The 21,375-nt window shown below is 35.6% G+C and overlaps 2 protein-coding genes across 2 annotated transcripts; both read right to left on the bottom strand.

Moving 5' to 3' along the window:
- Positions 1-3,438: 3,438 nt before the first annotated feature.
- LOC105437093 lies at positions 3,439-5,205 on the bottom strand. Its single transcript, XM_030989018.1, has 2 exons — positions 5,126-5,205; positions 3,439-3,758 (listed from the first exon to the last, which is right to left on the bottom strand). The coding sequence occupies exons 1-2, from the start codon at positions 5,175-5,177 to the stop codon at positions 3,493-3,495; spliced, it is 318 nt and encodes a 105-aa protein (XP_030844878.1). The 5' UTR covers positions 5,178-5,205; the 3' UTR covers positions 3,439-3,492.
- A 1,435-nt stretch (positions 5,206-6,640) lies between these two features.
- LOC115925288 (ankyrin repeat domain-containing protein 50-like) lies at positions 6,641-7,654 on the bottom strand. The gene has a single exon (XM_030988959.1). It carries the CDS (start codon positions 7,652-7,654, stop codon positions 6,641-6,643), a length of 1,014 nt encoding a protein of 337 aa, XP_030844819.1.
- Positions 7,655-21,375: the final 13,721 nt, after the last annotated feature.

Genomic DNA, 21,375 nt, shown 5'->3' with positions numbered 1-21,375 from the left:
TGGCATTATGAATGGGATATGAATAAGAAACACCTTGAAATCCCTACATATATAAAGAGAACTAACCCACCATCTAATAGCACCAGACTGATAAGTAGAAAGATACAGATACTTGTTTAAATCATATACAATGTCTACACTTGAAGTAAAACATAGAAATATGCTTAAAACACGCTTAAAAAAATGTAATAACAATTCTGAGTAAGTGCTTTCACCCTTTCCAGTTTAGAACAATCTTATGTGTACAATTCTAAAAAAATACAACGATTTATGAAATAAAATAATTGATGATGATTTGTTTTCACACCGTATAAAACTTTGATATTCAAGTAGGTATAGCATTGTTCATTGGACATGTCGAATAGGAACAGAAAGAAAATGACACCATACAATTATGAAGTATAAACTCATCACCTGTTTTTTAATAAACGGTCAATTAGAAATAGACACGGATTACAAGTACTTGTATGACTATCTACAATTTAAACGATTGAATAAAAGATACCGAATAAATGAAACCATTTTTAAAAAGCAAAGTGCATGTTATAGATTTGATTAAAAAAACTGACTTATTTTCCTTCTAGCCATTCTAAAACAGTCTATTTACAATTCTGTAGGAAGAAAGATATTTTACTATAATTTACAAATAAGGCACTGTATTCCAAGAAATTAATCTTAGTTTTCAACGTTATATGTTATAGGTTTGATAAAAAAAAATGACTTATTTTCTTTCTCCGCCATTTTAGAACAGTCTATGTACAATTCTGTTAGAAGAGAGGAAATTTACAATATTTTTACAAATCAGGCACTGTGTTCAAATAATTGATTCTTTGTTTTCAACGTTGCTGGCTTGGCGCCTCCTTGGGTTTGGGAATCTACACGCATTATGCATGTGATAAGAATGAGAATAATATATATATTTTTTTTTTAGCTGACGGCTAAGAAAGCACGTGTGTTCTTGTAAGTAACCAACAAGCAACAAGGAAACCAACGGCCTTAATTCCTCTCCGAAGGACTTACTATAGCGCTTAAGCGCATCGACTCTTCAAACCTGGACCTCTCGGTTACGAGTACACTGCTCTACCGCTGAGCTAACATGACTCCGTAAACGAATTTTTGTATTGATACAAAATGAACCCAACCAGTGTTGCTAATAAATTGAGAAATATGAAGATAATTCATATATAATGTAGATACTGTATAAACAAAACGCTTATAGAAACAGGTTTAATGATAACAAATATTATTGGTTGCTCTTTTATCCAGAGAAGCCACATCGGAATAAATGCAGTATACCTGTCAGAATGGCAATTTGTGTTTCAATGTCCAGCCAAAATACGTTAGTGCCGGCTAGGATTCGAACACTCGGATTGAGAGTCAAGTGAATGCACCACTATACCACAACACCTCCACGCTTAAAACACTCTTTTAAAAAACTTACAAATTAATTCTGAATAAACATTTTCACATTATCTCGATTAAGATCAATATATAATTCATTAAATAAGACAGTGTTTACAATACGTTTTGTATATTAAACGCTTCATTCATAGAAATTATATTTAAAGACATTGTCATTCGTTTTATTAAATCATTTTAAACTTTGATTTCCAAAGGCAATATGAGTCAGTGAGATGGAAATCCATATTCAAGCCCCAATATCATAAATATCAAGAAAAATTGCTGGAATATATCATAAGGTTACCGTTGATAATAATGTCTTGCTTTATTGATAGGCTACTCATCGAAATGCGATCATGGATGACAGAGCACTGGCCAAATTTAAAAAGCATTTCAAAATCGAATTTGCCCAAGTTTGTGATAATTTTCACGAATTATTTTGATAATTTTTATGTGAGTGCATTCAATTGTAATGAATACCATTCAAATAAATCTTGGGTTGAGCATCCATTTCATTAAAAACATTGGCAGCTCAAATGGCCATGCTACTGTTCAACTGTCCATGTGATTTCATTGAAAATGTGACAGGCTACTATTTGTGTATCCCCGGCCAAATCTATAATTATGTTGTGAGTGCATCAATATTTAATACGATAGCAACTACTTAAGAAATATTAACCAAAGGCAATTTCAATAGCCTTGTGCGTCACCTATTCAGATGTACGAACGTGACAATGAGTATTAAGTAAACATGATTTCCATAGGACATACAATAGGGTATTGAAATTCCCTTTGAGTTGAATTTTCTTAAATAGTTGCGGTCGTGTTATTTATAGAATTGAATCTGTATTTCTTTGTTGTGACTCACCCTGTACATATGTGATTTCATTTGTTACATATTGATGCGTGGAAATATTAACTATGGTTAGATATGTACAAAAAAATGACATAATGAAATTAGGAACTATGGATACGGAATAAACTCATCACCGGTTTGTCATCAAAATAATCTGTAAATGCAAAGGCCTATAGAAACTATATACAAGGTACATAACTGAAGTGAAAACGTAAAGAGAAAAAAAATCTTTAAAATGATATAATTATCTGACTAAAACTAACATACCTTCTTTCTACACCATTTTAGAATAGTCTGTATGGTCTATGTACAATTCTGTTACCAGATAAGACATTTACAATACTGTGTGAATAAGGCACTGTATTGATCATTTGCTTTCACAGTCAAATACATTTTTATTTCCAAATATGTCTACATGTTAACGTTGTTAGGTAGGCCCCTATTGACAGTTGTAAATCTATCACAATGCTCACTAGGCGTGTTTATACAATGTAAATAATCAAAATAGAAAAAACTTAGAACATTCCTTATAAACTTAAGTATAAATTCTGATTGTATATTATCAACCCTTTCTCAAATCAGTATAGTCTATGTACAATTCAGTCACAAGAAATTTATATTTATAATATTTTGTAAACGATACTAAGTTTACGAAATATTCCTTTGTTTTTGCACCATAATACATTTTGACTTTCATACATATATGTATTCTGAACACCAGTGGTATGTACAGGTTAGGAAGGTATGAAAATAAATCAAATTCATATTCAGAATTCGCATAAAGCTAACATAATTATATAAGATACATGTATATAACAACGGCAAGAATATGAGATAATGTATGGATGCTAGACATAACAGAATCGCAACTACTTTCGAGAAATCAACTTGTTTGTTTGGTTTCGACAAAAGTCATCGTTTAATAACGTAGTGCAGAATAATTGAATATTACATTAACACATATTTCCAGACATTAAAAAACTACTTTTCAACACATAAAAAAACACTCATGTATGATTCCAATTGCAATAGCCTCGTCCATCACCTCTAGAAATATGTGAACATTAAAATGACGTATTACACAGTCCGAACATGATTCATGTAGGAACAGTAGGATATGCATTAGGCTTCTGAAATTGCCATTGGGTTGAATTTTAGAAAGAAGTTGTGATCATGTTACTCGTTTGTCAAGTAAATTCATGAATGAATTTAAATAAAGCAGTCATTTATTGATTTTACTGTTGATTGTTTTTTTTGTAAGACGATGTTAATCTTATTCCTGATTCCTTCAGTAACTCGTCCAGGTCGTTCAGTTTCTTCCCCGATTTCCACCCGCTCAGTAGTTGCTCGTAGGTTGCATTGTAATTGGAATCATTCGAGTCTAGGAGGTTCAGAGAAATGTTGCGATCAAAGTTAAAGGCTTCGCAAATCGGGTCGAAATGATTTATACCAAGTAGTTTTGACAAGTTCTTGATATGTTCGTTCGTCACCTTCTCTGCATCTACAATGAAATAAAGGAAACTTACTAAATAGAATATTATCAGAGCTCGTAATGACCGAATAAATATGAATGCATTGAAATTTAAAGCAATTTTTACAAGGATTATAGCACAAGTTTGTTTCCTAATTTAGAATTAGTGTTTTTTGAGGAATTTATTTATTTAGAGAGTTATAATAGGAAAAGTTTTCAGTAGACAGCTTACATACTGATTATAATGTCACGAGTTGAATGAGCTGATCACTTTGTAAGACAGTGATTAAACTAAAGGCTTTAACGAAATGTTTATCATGGAACGACGAAGAAAAACAGCCTCGAAAGAATACAACGGAGGGTTTGCAAAATTATTTTAGGCTCTAATTTTATGTCATATTCACATGCATGTCAAGTATGCAATTTAAGTACACTTGAGGAAAGAAGACTAGTACTGTGTATAAAATTTGCAAAATCTTTAGCAATTCACCCAGCATGCCAGAACTGGCTACCTCCAAAAAAAGAAATTAGAATATCATTACGTCAGACTCCTACATATCATAATTTCAAATGCAAAACCAATCGCTTCAAAAACAGCCCTTTACCATATTTGATCAATCTAATTAACCATAACTAAATGCTTTTTTAACTACGTGTTAAATTTCAAACACAGTACTAGTCTTCACCTCAGTCGTCTTTAGTCTTAAAATCCAATGTATTCATTCTAAACGAGAGTATAAAACTTTGTTTTGTTATTCTTAACGTGTAATGTTATTTTGAATGTATTTTTAACAAACTTTTTAACGTGTAAATATTTAAAAATGCAACATGTCACTTTATTATGTCAACATGTACACATGAATAATCCAGCTTCTGCTGCTTTTCATGTAAAATGACAATTATCATGCATGTATTTTGAAATTACATAATAAACCATTATTGAATTGAATTGGAATTGAAGCGATTATCATAGCGTATTGAGAGATGTAGTTGTGACACGCGCACGCGTACGCACTCAATGTTCAAGTCATAAAACGCAGAAGTAGTTCCCTTCCATATAATTGTTTGTGAGAGGGAAGTATTTGGAGCTCGCTGAATTGAGCTTTGATCGAGTACGTGTGCGCGTTTCTCAACTGTCTCTCCCAGTACACAATGACAATAACTATAATGCAGTGATCATATTGATTTTGCTTTAAGGATGGGAACGAAACAAACTGTTTTAGTTGTTTTGATCAGCGTAAAACTCATACCAAATATAGCCTTTACTGCACAAACTATACATTTAAAATTGTATTACAAAACTCATCTTAACCTTCACATATCTTGTTATTAAAAATCTCATGTTTTTAGACTATTTTTAGTCGATAAATCAATTAGGCGTATTGCAGATTTCGTACCTTCCGGGTTAAAAACGTTATCAGTAAAGACGTTCAAACTCATCGATCCCATCGCGGTTGACGCCTCTGAAACACTTGCAGAACCTATGTACACAGAAAAATAGCTGTAAATTACCATCTGGTTCAATTGTCATATTGTCTAAAATCTTTACGTCCAACAATTTGTTTCTCCATTAACCACTTTTTCCAATAATCATTAGCGTCATGGCGCTTTAACCAACAAAACAACTATTATTACGTCTTTTATATCTCTCTTTGTGTGTGTGGTGCATGTGCTAGTTTGGATGCACCCCCCTGATTATTATCTGAGTCCGATATCCATTCGATCAGATAATTCCTGACGGCAATTTATTTTGATATAGAAACACATTGAACAATCCAAATGATAATCTACAACAAAGTTACGCCATAGTGCACTGAGAGAGGTATTTGTGACACGCGAACACGTACTCGATCAAAGCTCAATTCATGAAGCTCAAAATAGTTTCCTCCGACATACGGAAATATGGAAGGGAACTACTTCAGAGTTCCATGACTTGAACCTTGAGTGCGCACGTGTGCGCGTGTCACAACGTTCTCTCTCAATACGATATGGCGATTACTCTTGTGCACTGATCCTATTGATTGTGCTTTAATTTTTGAGAAAAAAACACAAAACCATCTTCTTCTTTTTTTACCTAGCGTAAAATCCATACAAAATCTAGACTTTACTGCCAAAATTATACATTCAAAATTGTATTAAAATGTATTCTCTACTACCTTCAGATATCTTGTCATTTATAAACTCTGTGTTTTTAGACTACTTTTTAGTCTGTAATTTAGGCGTACTACACATTGTGTACCTTCCTGTTTAACAATGTCATCAGTAACGACGTTCAAACTCACTACATTTATTTGATTGGCTGAGAGCAAAATTGCCATACAAATTTAGCATTTGATATTGATAGCAAGTTTGAACAAACAGGGCCCAGAATGTATTGTTTGAAAATGTTGATTATTTGGCATATTGACCTACCCATCCCCATTCCTGTTTTTTGACGAAATGGGATTAGACGGAAATAAAATATACCAAATGAAATAATAGACAAACGGGAACATAATGCTTGGACCAAATTGGAACTGGACTAATTCGGTTTAGAACACTTGATAATCGAAAAAATGTATTTGAACCAAATGTGTATTGGACCAAAGGGCAAATAATTTAGATTTGACGAAGTGGCCATCTTAACAAGTGGCTATGGGCCCTGTCGGATAATTGACTAGCACGATGATTGTCCGAAACCAAGTGGCATTTGATCAATCGGCAATACACAATTTATTTTGATTGAAATTCGTTCAGTTATATGATCAGGAAAATTTGCTGAATATGGTTCTACAATCTGCGTGAGGCGGGGTCAATAGTTCACCATTTAAACAATTAAAGACAAAAATTACATCGTATTAATTTATATGGGGAAATTTTAACCAATATCTTTAAACAAATATATGGGATAAATACCACTTAAAACTAGAGTATTATGACGGCTCTGTCTCTATAAATACATCGATTTTTGACATGATATAGCCGCCCATGATCACTGTTAAAATGCGAATCATACCTTCAGGAGATGCCTCTTTCCTCTGTGCTTGTTCACGCTTGAGAAACCGAACTACATCAAGATGACCAAAGTGTGATGCAACAATAAGTGGAGTGTTACCAAAAATATTGCACCTTTCTATCTGTGCTCCTTGACCAACGAGGTACTGAACTACATCAAGATGTCCATTGCTTGATGCAATGTAAAGAGGTGTTTGACCCTCATTATCTCCCCTCTCTACCTCTGCTCCTTGACCAACGAGGTACTGAACTAAACCAAGATTTCCACTTTGTGATGCAAAGTGAAGAAGTCTTACACCACCATTATCTTCCTGCTCTAACTGTGCTCCTTGACCCACGAGATACTCAACTACGTCAAGATAACCATGAAGTGACGCAGTTAGAAGAGCTGTCCTACCATCTTTGTCAGGCTTATCAATATGTGCTCCATTAGAAATGAGAAACTTAATTACATCAAGATGACTTTTCTGTGATGCAGCGATAAGTGGTGTCGAACCATTATTATTGCCCGCCTCTATATTTGCTCCTTGACTAAAGAGGTACTCAACAATGTCAAGACGACCCTTAAATGATGCAACAATAAGTGGGGTCTCACCATGTGTAGTAAACGTCTCTACCGGTGCTCCTTGACTAACGAGATACCGAACTACATCAAGGTAACCATTGCCTGATGCAGAGTGAAGAGGTGTCTCACCATACGTATTATCACACGTGTCAATCTGTGCTCCTTGTCCAACGAGGTACTTAACTACATCAAGATGACCTTGAGATGATGCTAAGAGGAGAGCCGTCGCACCAAAATCTTCATTAGGCTTCTCAATCTGTGCGCCTTTACCAACACAAAACTTGACTAAATCAAGATGACCTTCTGAAGCTGCCGTACGAAAGGCTTTATTGACCTCAACACGTTCATTTGCTGATCTTCCAGCCATGTTTTGCTTTGTCTGTGGACCCAATTGAGAAGCAAATCTTATAGATACTTTTTCGTTCTAGACCTTATATATCGTGTTTGTCAATTCAGTCACCTTTGCGTTCTGTAAATCGTTCTTGGAAGAGACTAAATACGTCAATGAAGTTCCGCTCTACAGGTTGAGAGGCGAATATCTTTCCGTTTTAATCTGCAGGTTTAAACTATTCGAAGCCTACTAATGATCATGCATTGGAAACTACGGCAGATAAATGATTTCAATTTATTAAAGAAATACTTGCGAGCATAATTCAAATGTTATGATTAAAGAACCCGTCTCGGACAGTCCTGGCGCTGTCAGTACAAGTTTGATATCTACAATCTCCAAGTCTGATTTCCTTCACATAACCAACGTTCTACGGTCCATCCAAATATAACATCAAAGGTCTGTCGCCTCAAAATGAAATTGTAGATTGTCCAATCACTTGACAAATAAGTGTATGAAGATGTTCTAAGATACAGGAATTCTTCTTAAAACTTAGCTCTCTGCTTTTTATCCGAAGAATTTTCCTTGTGTTTGATGGTATATTTAATACACAAATGTAAAAGCTAAATAATTCAATTTTGTGTGCTAACAGCCTCCCAATCATACTAATCGATGGAACAATAATGGATAAAATGGCGGATACTTTTGTGAGAAACCGGTGTTGTTTTTTTAGAACATATTCATGATAGTACGTCACAATGACCTCATCTAGGCTTTGATGGAATGTAATTCAAAAGTACAAACGAAAAGAGAAGATATGCATGGTTGACTATTTAGAATGAGCCGAAACCAGCTAGTCGCAACGATATTTACTGACAATTCCTTTTATTTTGGAGCTTACCCCATTGGATTGCAGCTTCTTGCATTTCCCCAATAAACGTCAACATATGTGTAAATACTAACTGAAAATCTCTTTAACATTCTGTATTTAAAATAGAATGTTCATTCACAATTATCATGCATAGATTAGAGGCACAATTCATTTTAGGTTTGCATAACGGCGTCTGCCTTCTAAGACTAGTTTTCATACATACATATACGTGTACTTTATACGCGCCCACTCACACACATAATGCATGTTTAAATATCCTAAATTTTCTCTACATGTATTCATGCTTCATTCTGAACTCCGAAAGACTACTTGAAAAAATCAATCAGTCCATCAGCTTGTAACAGAAAACTGAGTAATCTCATCCTGCTGACTCATGAACTTGGAAAAATGTAAACATTATGTTTCATTGTATTATGTTATGTACTACGTTCTAAGTGAACATTTAAAAAAGACCTGCTTACTCCTAATAGTAAGTTATCTGGATTGAATTTGTATTTCCCTTTACTTTCCTTGAGGTGGTATGGAAAAGGACCAACACAAATTAAACATTCAAGATAGGCCTATTTAAGTTTGCCACGGTTTGGTTAATAACTTGCAAAGGGATATATTAAGCAAATAATCACCGTTGGTGAAGGTGATGGGACAAACTATTACTTCCGAGGCGATCTTGATGTAGCTATCGTTTCGAAGCGAAGCTAAGGAAAGATAGCGTATACATTCAGATCGCCGAGAAAGTGATAGTTTGCCATCGCCTGAAGCCAAGAGGTGATTATTTGCTTTATATTCCACATCGGAAACATTTCGCTTCTTCCGTCATTTAAGAGCAACAAGTCATCAATTAACAGCTAGCAAACGGTGTACGAAACGTACAGTGTCTGCAGTATGGTGGTACTTGTGACCAAAGTTTGCGTAAACACTAAAAGCTCTTAAAGAGGAGAACAATACGCAACGTATACAATTAGAGTGCGTTGCACTATGTAGATAATACTTCTATCTTCAGTGAAAATGCGTTGCACTGTGTAGATAGTACTAGTGGATAACCACCCTCTAGGAGAACTACCCCGAACAACTACCCCCGGACAACTAACCCCAGCCAACTACCCCCTGGGATAGTTGTTAGGGGGGTAGTTGTCCGGGGTAGTTGTCCTAGGGGGTATTTGTCTGGGGTAGTTGTCTAGGGGGTAGTTGTCCTAGGGAGTAGTTGTCTAGGAATAGTTGTCCGGGGGTAGTTGTCCTAGGGGTAGTCGTCCTAGAGGGTGGTTGCCTAGGGGGTAGTTGTCCTAGGGGATAGTTGTCCGAGAGGCTGGTTATCCTAGGGATGGTTGTCCGGGGTGGTTGTCCAGGGGTGTAGGTCCATAAAAATAGGTGTAAATTACCATTCTTACAATATATAGATAGTGATTACTCATCGAATTCGTACTACTTATTAAGTTTTCCCAAATGGCAAAATCATTATACAAACGATACCGGTGCCACATTGTGCACACTGGATATACAATATATGCAGTAGTCATTCAAAGCGAAACAAGTTTGCCTTCACCACAATTTAGCCTATAAACATTCATTCTATTATAGTATTCCTTTATATGACTAAATATTTATGAAATGTACCACTATTGAAAATTTCAGCTGTTAGCACAAAGATATAACAACTTTTGTTTAATTGGTTGTTAACAAAAATCTTCTATGTGGGCATCCCTTGAACCATAATACATGGCCCTACAGAGGATTTTTTTCCTGTTGGGGACTGGGGGAAAATGCAATGATTTAAATGAAACGTCATAGCTTCCGTGCTTCGCGTGGGAGGGGCGAAACAAGAATTCAGACAAGGATTAAGAGTAATAATGTATTGAAACTGAATTCAGAGAAGAACACGATACAACAAATCGTCTTCTTTCTCTAATAATTTAATGAAACGTGAAAGCTTCAGCGCTTCGCGCGGGATGAGCGAAAATGAATTCAGACAAGGATTAAGAGTAATAATGTATTGAAACGTCAAAGCTTCCGCGCTTAGCGCGGTAGGGGGGGGGGGGGGGACTGAATTCAGACAAGGGGAGGGGGAGGGGAAAAACTGAAACATAACTTAGTTCCTGGCCCCGGGTTTACAGGGTTAAATTTGTAAACATTTGGACATTGGCATTTTTATATTTGTCGGTAAATATTGGTGGCTCGACCACTGCTTTGTGCATTGTGCGGCATCAAAGCATAATTTATACAACGTTTCCCGACGTGACAGATCACTTTTCTCTAACTTTTAACCAATCAGAAGGCCTCTTTTTTCCAGGAAGTGCCTGAAAATGCGTCTAATTTGGTTCTAAAATTGCAAATGCTTCTTACTCTGGGAGGGGGCGAGAACCCCCTCCCAGACCCACACCTGCTTGGTCGCTCCGCTCCCTCGCCATTAAAGCCTCGTTCTGTCGCTTCATCGTTTTACATATATTTCACCCCATGCCATTTTGTCCCCCCCCCCCTGGTAAGAAATTCCTGGATCCGCCACTGATGCCCATACCCTTTGAGCTTCGGGGGCTTCGCCCCTTGAACCCCGCCGAGCCTAGACCCCCCCCTTTGAGAAACGTTCAGCGGGGCCTGCATGTTAGAGTGGGGGTGATTCGGATTATTTTTTTGTCAGCCCCCCCAAACGTTTTTGCTCATTACGCCACTGATCACAAGGGAATACTTTTACTATGCTTTTATTTAGAATATGATAATTTGTTTTTACAGCATATCAATCTTGACTTCCATGACATGATCTATGTAATTATGTACTTTTGTAGGAATTCATACATTAAGATGTAAAGCATTATGAATTGGATATGAAAGAGAATTTACACCTTGAAATCCCTAAGTATGTGTAGAGAACTAACACACCATATGTTAGCACTAGACGGATAACTAGAAAGATACAGATACTTGTTTAAATTAAATATAATGTCAACACTTGAAGAAAAACATAGAAATATTCTTAAAACACGCTTTAAAAAAAAACTGAAATGACAATTCTGAGAAAGAGCTATCGCCCTTTCCCGTGTACAACAAATTATGTACAATTCGGAAAAAAAAGATATACTGATTTGACAGTGAAAATAACCAATTGATGATCATTTGTTTCACACTGTATAAAAGTTTAAAAATCAAGTAGCTATAGCATTGCTTAATTTGACATGTCGGGTATACACAGAAAGAAAATGAGACCATGATAATTATGAAGTATAAACTCATAACCTGTTTGTAAATAAATGGGTAATTAGAAATATACAATGATTACAAGCACTTATATGAATATCTACAATTTAAACGATTGAATGAAAGATACCGAAAAAAGGTAAAGGTAAAGGTAAAGGTAAAGGCAAAACATATGTTATAGGTTTGATAAAACATGAATTATTCTCCTTCTCCGCGATTCTAGAACAGTCTATGTACAGTTTTTGTTAGAAGAAAGAAAATTTACAATAATCTACAATTAAGGCACTGTGTTCAAGGAAATTATTCTTCGTTTTCAACGTTGCTAGGTAGGCCCCTCTTTGTCATAAGGGAATCTATACGCATTACTAACGTGACCTGAATAATAATAGTATTAAAACAAAATGAATCCAACCATTGTTGCTAACGTTTAACTGTCTATGTGATTTTATTGATCAAGGTGTCGAAATAAAGAAAGATGACAGAGTTCAATTTATGTAGGACCGACTCAATCTATAATTATGTCGTTATTGCATCAACATCAACTACTTACGAAATATTAACCCACGGCAATTTTAATAGCCTTGCTCGTCAACTATTGAAATATACGAACATGATAATGACGTATTAAGTAAACATGATTTCCATGGGACATACAATAGGGTATTGAAATTCTCTTTGAATTGAAATTGTGAAAATAGTTGCGGTCGTGTTATTTATAGGATTGAATCTAGGTTTCCTTGTTGTGACCCACGCTGTACTTATGTACATTCATTTGTTAGATATTGGTGGATGGCAATCTAAAGCAACTGTAATTTGATATGTAGAGAAAAATGGCAACATGAAATTATGAATTATGGTTATGGAATATACTCATCACCTGTTGGTCATAAAATTAGTCCGTAAATATAAAGGCTAATATAAACTGTATACAATGTAAATAACTAAAGTGAAAACGTATAGAGAGGAAAAAATACAAATCAGACTAAAACAATCATTATACATTAACACTATCTTCTTTCTATGTACAATTCTATTACAAGACATTTACAATACTACGTGAATAGGGCACTGTATTGATCATTTGCTTTTACTGTCAAATACATTTTATTTCCAAATAAGTCTACATGTAAACGTTATTAGGTAGGCCCCTATTGACAGTTGTAAATCTGCCGCAATGCACAATAGGCGTTTTTGTATACAATGTTAGATAATCAAAATAGAAGCAAACTTAAAACACTCCTTTTAAAATTAACTATAAATTCTGATTAAATATCATCACCCCTCTCTCAAATCATTACCTATGTACAATTCAGTCACGCAAAAAAAGTACATTTGAAATATTTCGTGAATGAAACTAAATTCATGAAAATAATCCTTTGTTTTCACACCATAATACAATTTGACTTCCATACAATATGTACTACGAACACGAATGGTATGTACAGGTTAGGAAGGTATGGAACTGAATCCAATTCATATCTAGAATTCGCATCCTGCTAACATTTTTAAAGATAGATGTACATGTACATAACATTGATAATTAAGTACGATAAGAATATGAGATAATGCATGAATACTAGACAAAATAAGATCGCAACCACATTCGAAAAAAATCAACTTGTTTGTTAGTTAAAATTTTGTTTCTGCGTTCAAAAACGTTCTGCACAATAATGGAATATTTCATTAGAGTACATACTTCCAGACATTAACTAATTACTTTTAAACACATAAAGAAAAACATACAAACAGTATGTGAAATTTTAAATACTATTACCAGCATCTGTGAAAGCAGCAGGCCGCCAACTTCAGACCATTTTAATAGCCTCGTCCATCACCTCTAGAAATATGCGAACATTAAAATGACGTATTACGTAATCCGAACATGATTTCTATATGATATGCATTAGGCTCTTGAAATTGCCAGTGTTGAATTTTAGAAAGTAGTTGCAATCGTGTTCAAAGTTTTTCAAGTAAATTCATAAATAATTTTGTAATCCGATCTTAATCTTATTCCTGATGTCTCCAGAGAGTTGTCCAGGTCTTTCAGTGTCTTTCCCAATTTCCATCCACTCAGTAGGTGCTCGTAGGTTTTACTGTAATTGGAATCGTGCGAATCTAAGAGGTTCAGAGAACTTTTGCAATCAAAGCTAAAGGCTTCGCAAATGGGGTCGAAATGATTTATACCGAGTAGTTTTGATAAGTTCTTGATATGTTCGTTCGTCACCTTCTCTGCATCTACAATGAAAGGAAGGTAACTTAGTAAATCCTATCTTCATCAGACACATAGTGACCAAATAAATTTAAATTCATTGAAATCTAAAATTTTGTTTCCTAATTTGAAATTAGTGATATTTTGAGGGGTTGAATAATTTAGAAACTTTTAATTAGACAAATGCTTAGTTGTTCCCTACAGTAGACAGCTTACATACGATACAATATCACAAGTTGCATGCTTTGATCACTTTATAAGTGGTGATTTATTAAAGAAAGGCTATAATGGAAATGTTTATCATGGAACGACGGAGCAATTACCATAGCGTAATACAAAGAAAGTTGAGTTCTGGTCATGCGATTGCATTGTGAAATAAGCAGTTTAGAATCGATCAGAAAAAATATAACGTAGCATATTAGTATATGCGTGTAATGCAAGGTTCTGGAATCATCTCAATGATCATGAATTTGGCCCAGTCTAGGTTAAGGTAACAAGCACTGTACACATAAAAATGAATATGGGTCTACACAAACATGTGGCATGAACATGGGGCCCACATTTTTCTTCTTCGTCTTCGCTATAAGTACAGGCCACCGTCGGGTGTATTCTCATACTGATCTAGGTGCTGTGCAGGTGTATATATAGTGGCTCAATAAAAGGCCTACACAGAACTTTGTGCAGCTAAAAAGACATCCGTAGTATAACAGAGCTGGATCTCGAGTACCTCTCACTTAAAGTTTGGGAGAGAGGTACAGGTGACGGCGGCCTGGGTAGTGAGTTCCAGAGCCTGGTGACATCAGGAAAGAAACTCTTTTGCAGTACTTGCGTCCGAGCATATGGCACTTGGAGTTTCTGTTCATGGGCTCTTTGCGAAGCCTCACCTTTCTTGCAGAGATGGTCACTGTAGTTGGTCGAGCATATGGCTGTAACACTGCTCGTTCTGTGATGTTCATTGCACACAAAGCGTGCATATCTCCTTTGGATCATATCTAATGATGTTGGCTTGGGTGAAGGGATCCCAGATGATGCTTCCGTATTCCATGACTGGTCTAATCAAGGTTAGGTAGCAGAGCACTTTGAATTTGCGTGGGCATGATCTGATGTTTCTTTGGAGGAAGGCTTGGGTGGAATTAGCCTTTTTGTATTACTTGGTGGATGTGGTAATTCCGACTAAGCTTCTTATGTAGTTAGATTCCAAGATATTTGCTGTGTCTGCATTCTCCAGAGTGTGTCCATGAATGCGTTTGTTAGAAACATGGGGGGCCTGGTATTTCTTCGGGTTGAACTCCATTATCCAGTCGTCTTCCCTTCGCTCCAGTGAGTTGGTGTCTTCATGGAGGTGTGTACTTTCATCTTCTGATCCAATATTGCGATAGAATAGGCAGTCTTCTACAAAGAGTCTAACAGTGGTGTCATAATACAGGTACTTAGGCAGGTCATTAACAAACAGCAGAAATGACATTGGGCAGACGACCCTACCCTGCGGAACTCCAGATGCCAAATGGAACTTGGTAGAGACGGTTCTTCAAGGACTACCTGCTGCGTACGATAACGAAGAAAGTCAGCTATCCATGCATGGTTAGAGTTTCGTATGTTGTAGAAGTCAAGCTTATGAAGGAGCCTACCATGTGGCACCTCGTCCAAGGCCTTGGCAACATTTAGAAGAATGACATCAAGCTGCTCCCTGTTGTCTATAACCTTGGCAAGATCTTGAACGGCAAAAGTAAGTTACGAGACACAAGATCAGTTTTGCGGAATCCATGTCGCGCGTCAGTGAGTAATATGAAGGTATTTGTAGAGCCATGTTTTTCAGGGAGCATTTTGTTCTGATGTTTACTTGCATAATAACAATGAAATGCTCAAAAGTGTATTTTCACCTCACCCCAGAACTCAACCTTCTCTTTAACAGAGATGGTTGTGACACGCGAACGCGTACGCACTCAAGTTTTAAGTCATGGAATGCTGAAGTACTTCCTTTCCATATTAATGGGGACTTTAAGATTTGCACGTCGACATAGTGGACTGCTACGTGTGACGTCCTTTTAAGGCACTGCCAGTGTCACACGTAGCAGTCCACTATGTCGACGTGCAAATCTAAAAGTCCCTATTGTATGTGAGAGGGAGCCGTTTTGAGTACGTGTGCTCGATCACAACTATCTCTCTCAATACGCTATGGCGACTACTATTGTGCACTGATCCCATTGATTGTGTTTTAACTTTTGGAAAACAAATTAAAACGTTTTTTTCCCTCTTTTTTGCTCAGTGTGAAATTCATACCAAATCAAGCCTTTACTGCAAAAAGTATAGATTCGAAGTTTTATCAATTTGTTATCACTCAGATATCTTGTCATAAATAATCTAGTGTTTTTTAGACTAATTTGTTAGTATATAAGTAAGGCGTATTGCAGTTTCGTACCTTCCTGATAAACAATGTCATTAGTAAAGACTTTCAAACTCATTGATGCCATCGCGGTGGACGCCTCTGAAACACTTCCAGACCCTATATAGACACAGAAACATAGGTGTTAATTAACATTTGGTCCAATTTTCGTATGGTCTAGCATCATTTCGTCCAACAACATTTTATCCATTGGTACCACCTCATCGTTTGATTTTATAAATACTATTACTATTGATTTTTTTAATTTTAATTGGGGGTAGTCCTCAACAAATCATTTTTGATTGTTGACTATCCCTTCTACATTTGCTGATTTGTTCTTTTTAAAACATACATTGTTCCATATGGGGTCGTTTTATATATGATGTACATGTTCTATTTTTTTGTTGTATGTATGTATTTTATTTTATGTATTTCCCTATGTTTAACATTTGTGGAGAAATATATTGAATTTAATTGAAAAAAATTGAACAATCCAAATCTTCAACAAAGTTGGAATTTAAATCTAAATTCGTTGCGAGTTTGCAAGGAGCCTCGGGGGTATAGTAGCACACGGATCAGGGCTGTGTTTCAGAAAACTCGTTATCAATAACAAGTTACAATAACTGTTACAATTACAAGCTTCTGCAATCATGGCATTTGATTGGCTGAGAGCAATATCGTCATAGAAGGTTAGCATTTGTTATTGAGAACACATTTTATGAAACAAGACCCATAATTTATTGTTAGAATATGCAGCTATTTGGCCTGACCTACCCATCCCCCATCCCTGGAAGCACTGTCAACATCAGCAAGAACAAAGAAAGTTAATCCGAATATTATTACAGAATACTGTTAAACTATAATGGAACCTATAAGTTCCTTCTTGGTTAACAAAAAACATTTCCATGTCTAATAATCGTTCATTTAGACATAGGGCTAACAGTAATGGACAAAACTGGGAAATAGACCTATTGGCAATTATACAAAATGATATTTATGGCCAAATGATGATTAGACCATATGGTTATTAGACGAAATGGGATTAGAAGGAATCAGTATAGGCCTACACGAAATTAAATTATGGACAGACGGGAATATGATGCTTGGACCAAATGGAAACTGGACTAATTTGGTTTAGATAGATATTAGATAAAAAGGCAATTGGACCAAATTATAAAAGACCAAATGTTTATGGGACCAGAATGAAAAGAAATATATATATATTGGATGAAGCGGCCATTTTACCAATTTGTTACAGACAAGTGGCTATGGGCCATGCCGGTAAATTGACTGGCATGATGATCTGCCCATTTAAGGAAATTTTAACAAATACCTTTGAAAAAAAAGTAAAGGATAAAAACAACTCAAAACTAAAACTTTATGGCAGTTTTGTCGCTATATTAAAGTATTTTCATTTTTGACATAAAATAGTGATCACTGTAAAAATGCGAATCATACCTTCAGGTGATGCTTCTTTCCGCTGTGCTTGTTTACTCATGAGATACGGAACTACATCAAGATGACCATGGCCTGATGCAACCTGAATTGGTGTCTCACCGTCATTATAGCCCCTCTCAACCTGTGTTCCTTGACTAACGAGATACTGAACTACGTCAAGATGACCATTGGATGATGCGAGAGAAAGTGGTGTATCACCAGCATTATTGCCCCTATCTATTTGTGCTCCTTGACTAACAAGGTACCGAACTACATTAATATGACAATTTTTTGAAGCAGCATGAAGTGGTGTCCAACCTAATGAATCACCTCTCTCAACCTGTGCTCCATGACCAACGAGGTACTCAACTACGTCAAGATGACCGTTCTGTGATGCCAAGTAAAGAGGTGTCAGACTTTTATTAGTAGGCTTATCAATCTGTGCTCCTTTACCAATGAGGTACTGAACTATGTCAAGATGACCATTCATTGATGCAAATAGAAGTGGTGTTTCACCAGGTATAATGCTCCTCTCAACCTGTGCTCCTTGACTAACAAGGTACCTAACTATATTAATATGACCATTTTTTGAAGCCGCTTGAAGTATTGTCCAACCAGACGAATCACCCCCGTCAACCTGTGCTCCTTGACCAACGAGGTACTCAACTACATCTATATGGCCATTTAAAGCTGCGTTCAGAAGGGCTTTACCAACCTCAGAAGGCTTATTTGCTGCTTTTCTTTCAGCCATGTTTTGATATGTCTGTTAACCCAATTGTAAAACAAATCTTATGGATATTCCTTCGTTCTAGACCTAATATTTCGAGTTTGTCAAAGCATGGTGAAAGTCACCTTGGCGTTCTGTGAATCGTTCTTGGAAGAGACATCAGTGAAGTGACCCACTCTACAGCCTCAGAGGTATATATCTTTCTCTGTTACCCTGCAGTTTAAACTATTCGAAGCCTACTAATGACCATGCATTGGAAACTAGGCAGAGGAATGGTTCTAATTTGATAAAGTAATACTTGCGGGCATAAATCCAATTTAATAATTAAAGAATCCGTCACGGAAAGTCCTGGCGCTGTCAGTGCAAGTGTGAAATTTCCACTTTATTCGTCTGATTTAATTCACATAAACCAACGTGCTCCGGTCCATCCAAATATGACATCAAAGGTATGTTGCTTCAAGATGAATTGTAGATGGTCAAAGAAGATCAAAAATCAGTGCATAACATTCTTCAACGATAAAACGCAGGGATTTTCTTAAAATTTAGCTCTCTGCTTTCTATCCGAAGAATTTGTCTCGTGTTTGATGGTATATTACACACAGGTAAGTGCTAACAAATTAATTTGTGTGTTCTTACAGTTTCCCGATCAAACTAACCGACGAAACGATCTTGGAGAAAATGGCGGATCCTTTTGTGAGAAACGGATGTTGTTTTGTAGAACATCATTCTGACAGTACATCATCATGACATCATCTAGGATTTGATAAAATGAAATGCAAAAGTACATGAAAAGAGAAAATATGCATGGTTGACTATTTATTACCTAGGGCAAAGTAGGATTTTGAGACATGTAATGTTGTAAAATGTCGTTGGATTTCAACGTGTCAAGGGCACCTCCATGCACAATTTCGAGGTGGACTATCTTGAAATTATGCGGCTGGAAAAAAATGGCAGCCATATATAACTATTGTTGAACGATTTGGGCATTACTTTTTAAGGGACTCTAATGTTACCATGTGAGAAGTATTGGAATAATATAAAATAAATACCCGATGCTTACTGGTATAAAGTGCAAAGCTGAAAAAAATGAGAGTGATGAAATGTTTTTGTTTTTGTGTGTAAACAAGAGCCGGAAATGATTGAGCTCCTGTGTGTAGAATGTTTATATACACTTCATACTAGATTTAATAAAGAAAGGTTACAATTGACAGACGAGGAGATATTATGGGGGATACAAGACAAACAGTATGCTCTACTGAATCCTTGTATTATCATTGCAATCAAAAACATTATATTTATGTAGATATCTTGAGATACTCCCTTCCTTTAATTTATTTCTTATTAAATTAAACCAAACGTACCTTAAAGAAAAAAAAAAAATATTTGTTATTAGGATAGATCCATGCATAGATTTCGCAAGAAATGGAATGTGCTAGATTTAGGATGGTATAGTACCTGTTTATGTTGCCTTTGTCTTTGTTTTTTTTATAAATAATTTTCGGTTTCTACTCATACTATATTTGTCATCATTTTGTATTATGATAATCATATATTTGAAATACATGTGTTTAATTTTGATGTTAATGTATGAGAAGTTTTGACCGAATAAAACAAAAAAACTTGAAAACTTATAAAAATGAGGGAAAAAATGTGTGAAGTGTCATATATAAGAGAGTTAAATAGTCCATTAGATGATTTACATTTAATAGGTTTTAGCATAATTTGCATAACAATTTTTAGCCATAAAATGATTTTTTTTTAAAACACCTTTTTTCCGAAATTAGGAATTTCTCCAAAATACAATTTCTCCATATTTAAAGAATAATGATGACTGCTGACTTGTAACCTTATGAAAGACTCTCCATTGGTATGTTGCATATTATATCAACATTCCAAGTTAATTGCTTTTCCAACAAACATTTGACACCTTCATATTAGCTAACACAGCAATTGGGGTTGCTAAGGGTGGTCTCTCATTAGCATCGCAACATACTGAGATGAAAAATAGACTACATAATTATCGCAAGTAGAATCAATCATCAAGCAGATTAATATTTTGATAGGCAGTGAGATGTCAGATGATACAGTTTCAACATTATTATAGTTTTATCTCTTAGTTACCGTTGCTATGGTAATAACACACCTAATAACCAGTATATGTGTTCTCAGAAACCAAAGTACGCTTTCTCCCGCTAGTTAAATCGCTGAAAATCGCTGGCAGAATAATTTTGTTAGTTACAATAATCCGATTAAGATATTTAAGATTACTTTTTTTTTCAAACGAAGTTAATAAGAAATCAGATTACATCGGATGAGGGATAAGGGATGCAAATACTCACTTGTAACTGTATACGAATTTTCTCACCGCTATTTGGAGGGGCCCCTTCCATTAACCCCTTTATAGCGACACCACCTATATCTTGAAAAATCTGTCTACATCTAAAATCAGACGCAACTTCGGAAAACCGAGTACTGGCAAATACTTTGAAACAGCGAATAAAGCAGGGTGATTCGAGTGCGTTAACCGTTTAATGCGACTCATTGTGTACAAGAGGAAAAAGGGAAATTCTTTTACAGTCAACCTAGTGTCGGCATACACTTTTGGAAAATAATGTTAAGGCTAAATTAATTTCAACAGGCATGAAGGATAAGCCAGGTAAAGATCTATGACAAACATTTGACATGAAAATATAAAGTGCATAAAGAAAAAACAGATTTATACAGTTAACAGCTAAATTATTAATATCTTACCAAGTTAAGTCATTTTTAAGTATGTAAAAAACTGATTTTTCCTGATTTATGTTTCTTGAAAATTAGACACATTACAGCTTACATCTATAAGTATTGAACAGAGGCCCTAATTTAACCAGTCCGCCTTTCGGTATTGGAGTTAGGAAAAATAAAATCATTGAATTTACCAGGGGTATGA

Source organism: Strongylocentrotus purpuratus, unplaced genomic scaffold (assembly GCF_000002235.5).
Source record: "Strongylocentrotus purpuratus isolate Spur 01 unplaced genomic scaffold, Spur_5.0 spur5_scaffold_18, whole genome shotgun sequence".
Taxonomy (NCBI): Eukaryota; Metazoa; Echinodermata; class Echinoidea; order Camarodonta; family Strongylocentrotidae; genus Strongylocentrotus; species Strongylocentrotus purpuratus.
This window is presented reverse-complemented; position numbering and strand designations above follow the sequence as displayed.

Excerpts from the sequence above, each read along its gene's own strand:
- LOC115925288 (XM_030988959.1), bottom strand. The coding sequence starts at position 7,654 with ATGGCTGGAAGATCAGCAAATGAACGTGTTGAGGTCAATAAAGCCTTT.
- LOC105437093 (XM_030989018.1), bottom strand. The coding sequence starts at position 5,177 with ATGGGATCGATGAGTTTGAACGTCTTTACTGATAACGTTTTTAACCCG. Across the intron at positions 3,759-5,125 it reads TAACGTTTTTAACCCGGAAG|ATGCAGAGAAGGTGACGAAC; the intron begins GTACGAAATCTG and ends ATTTCATTGTAG.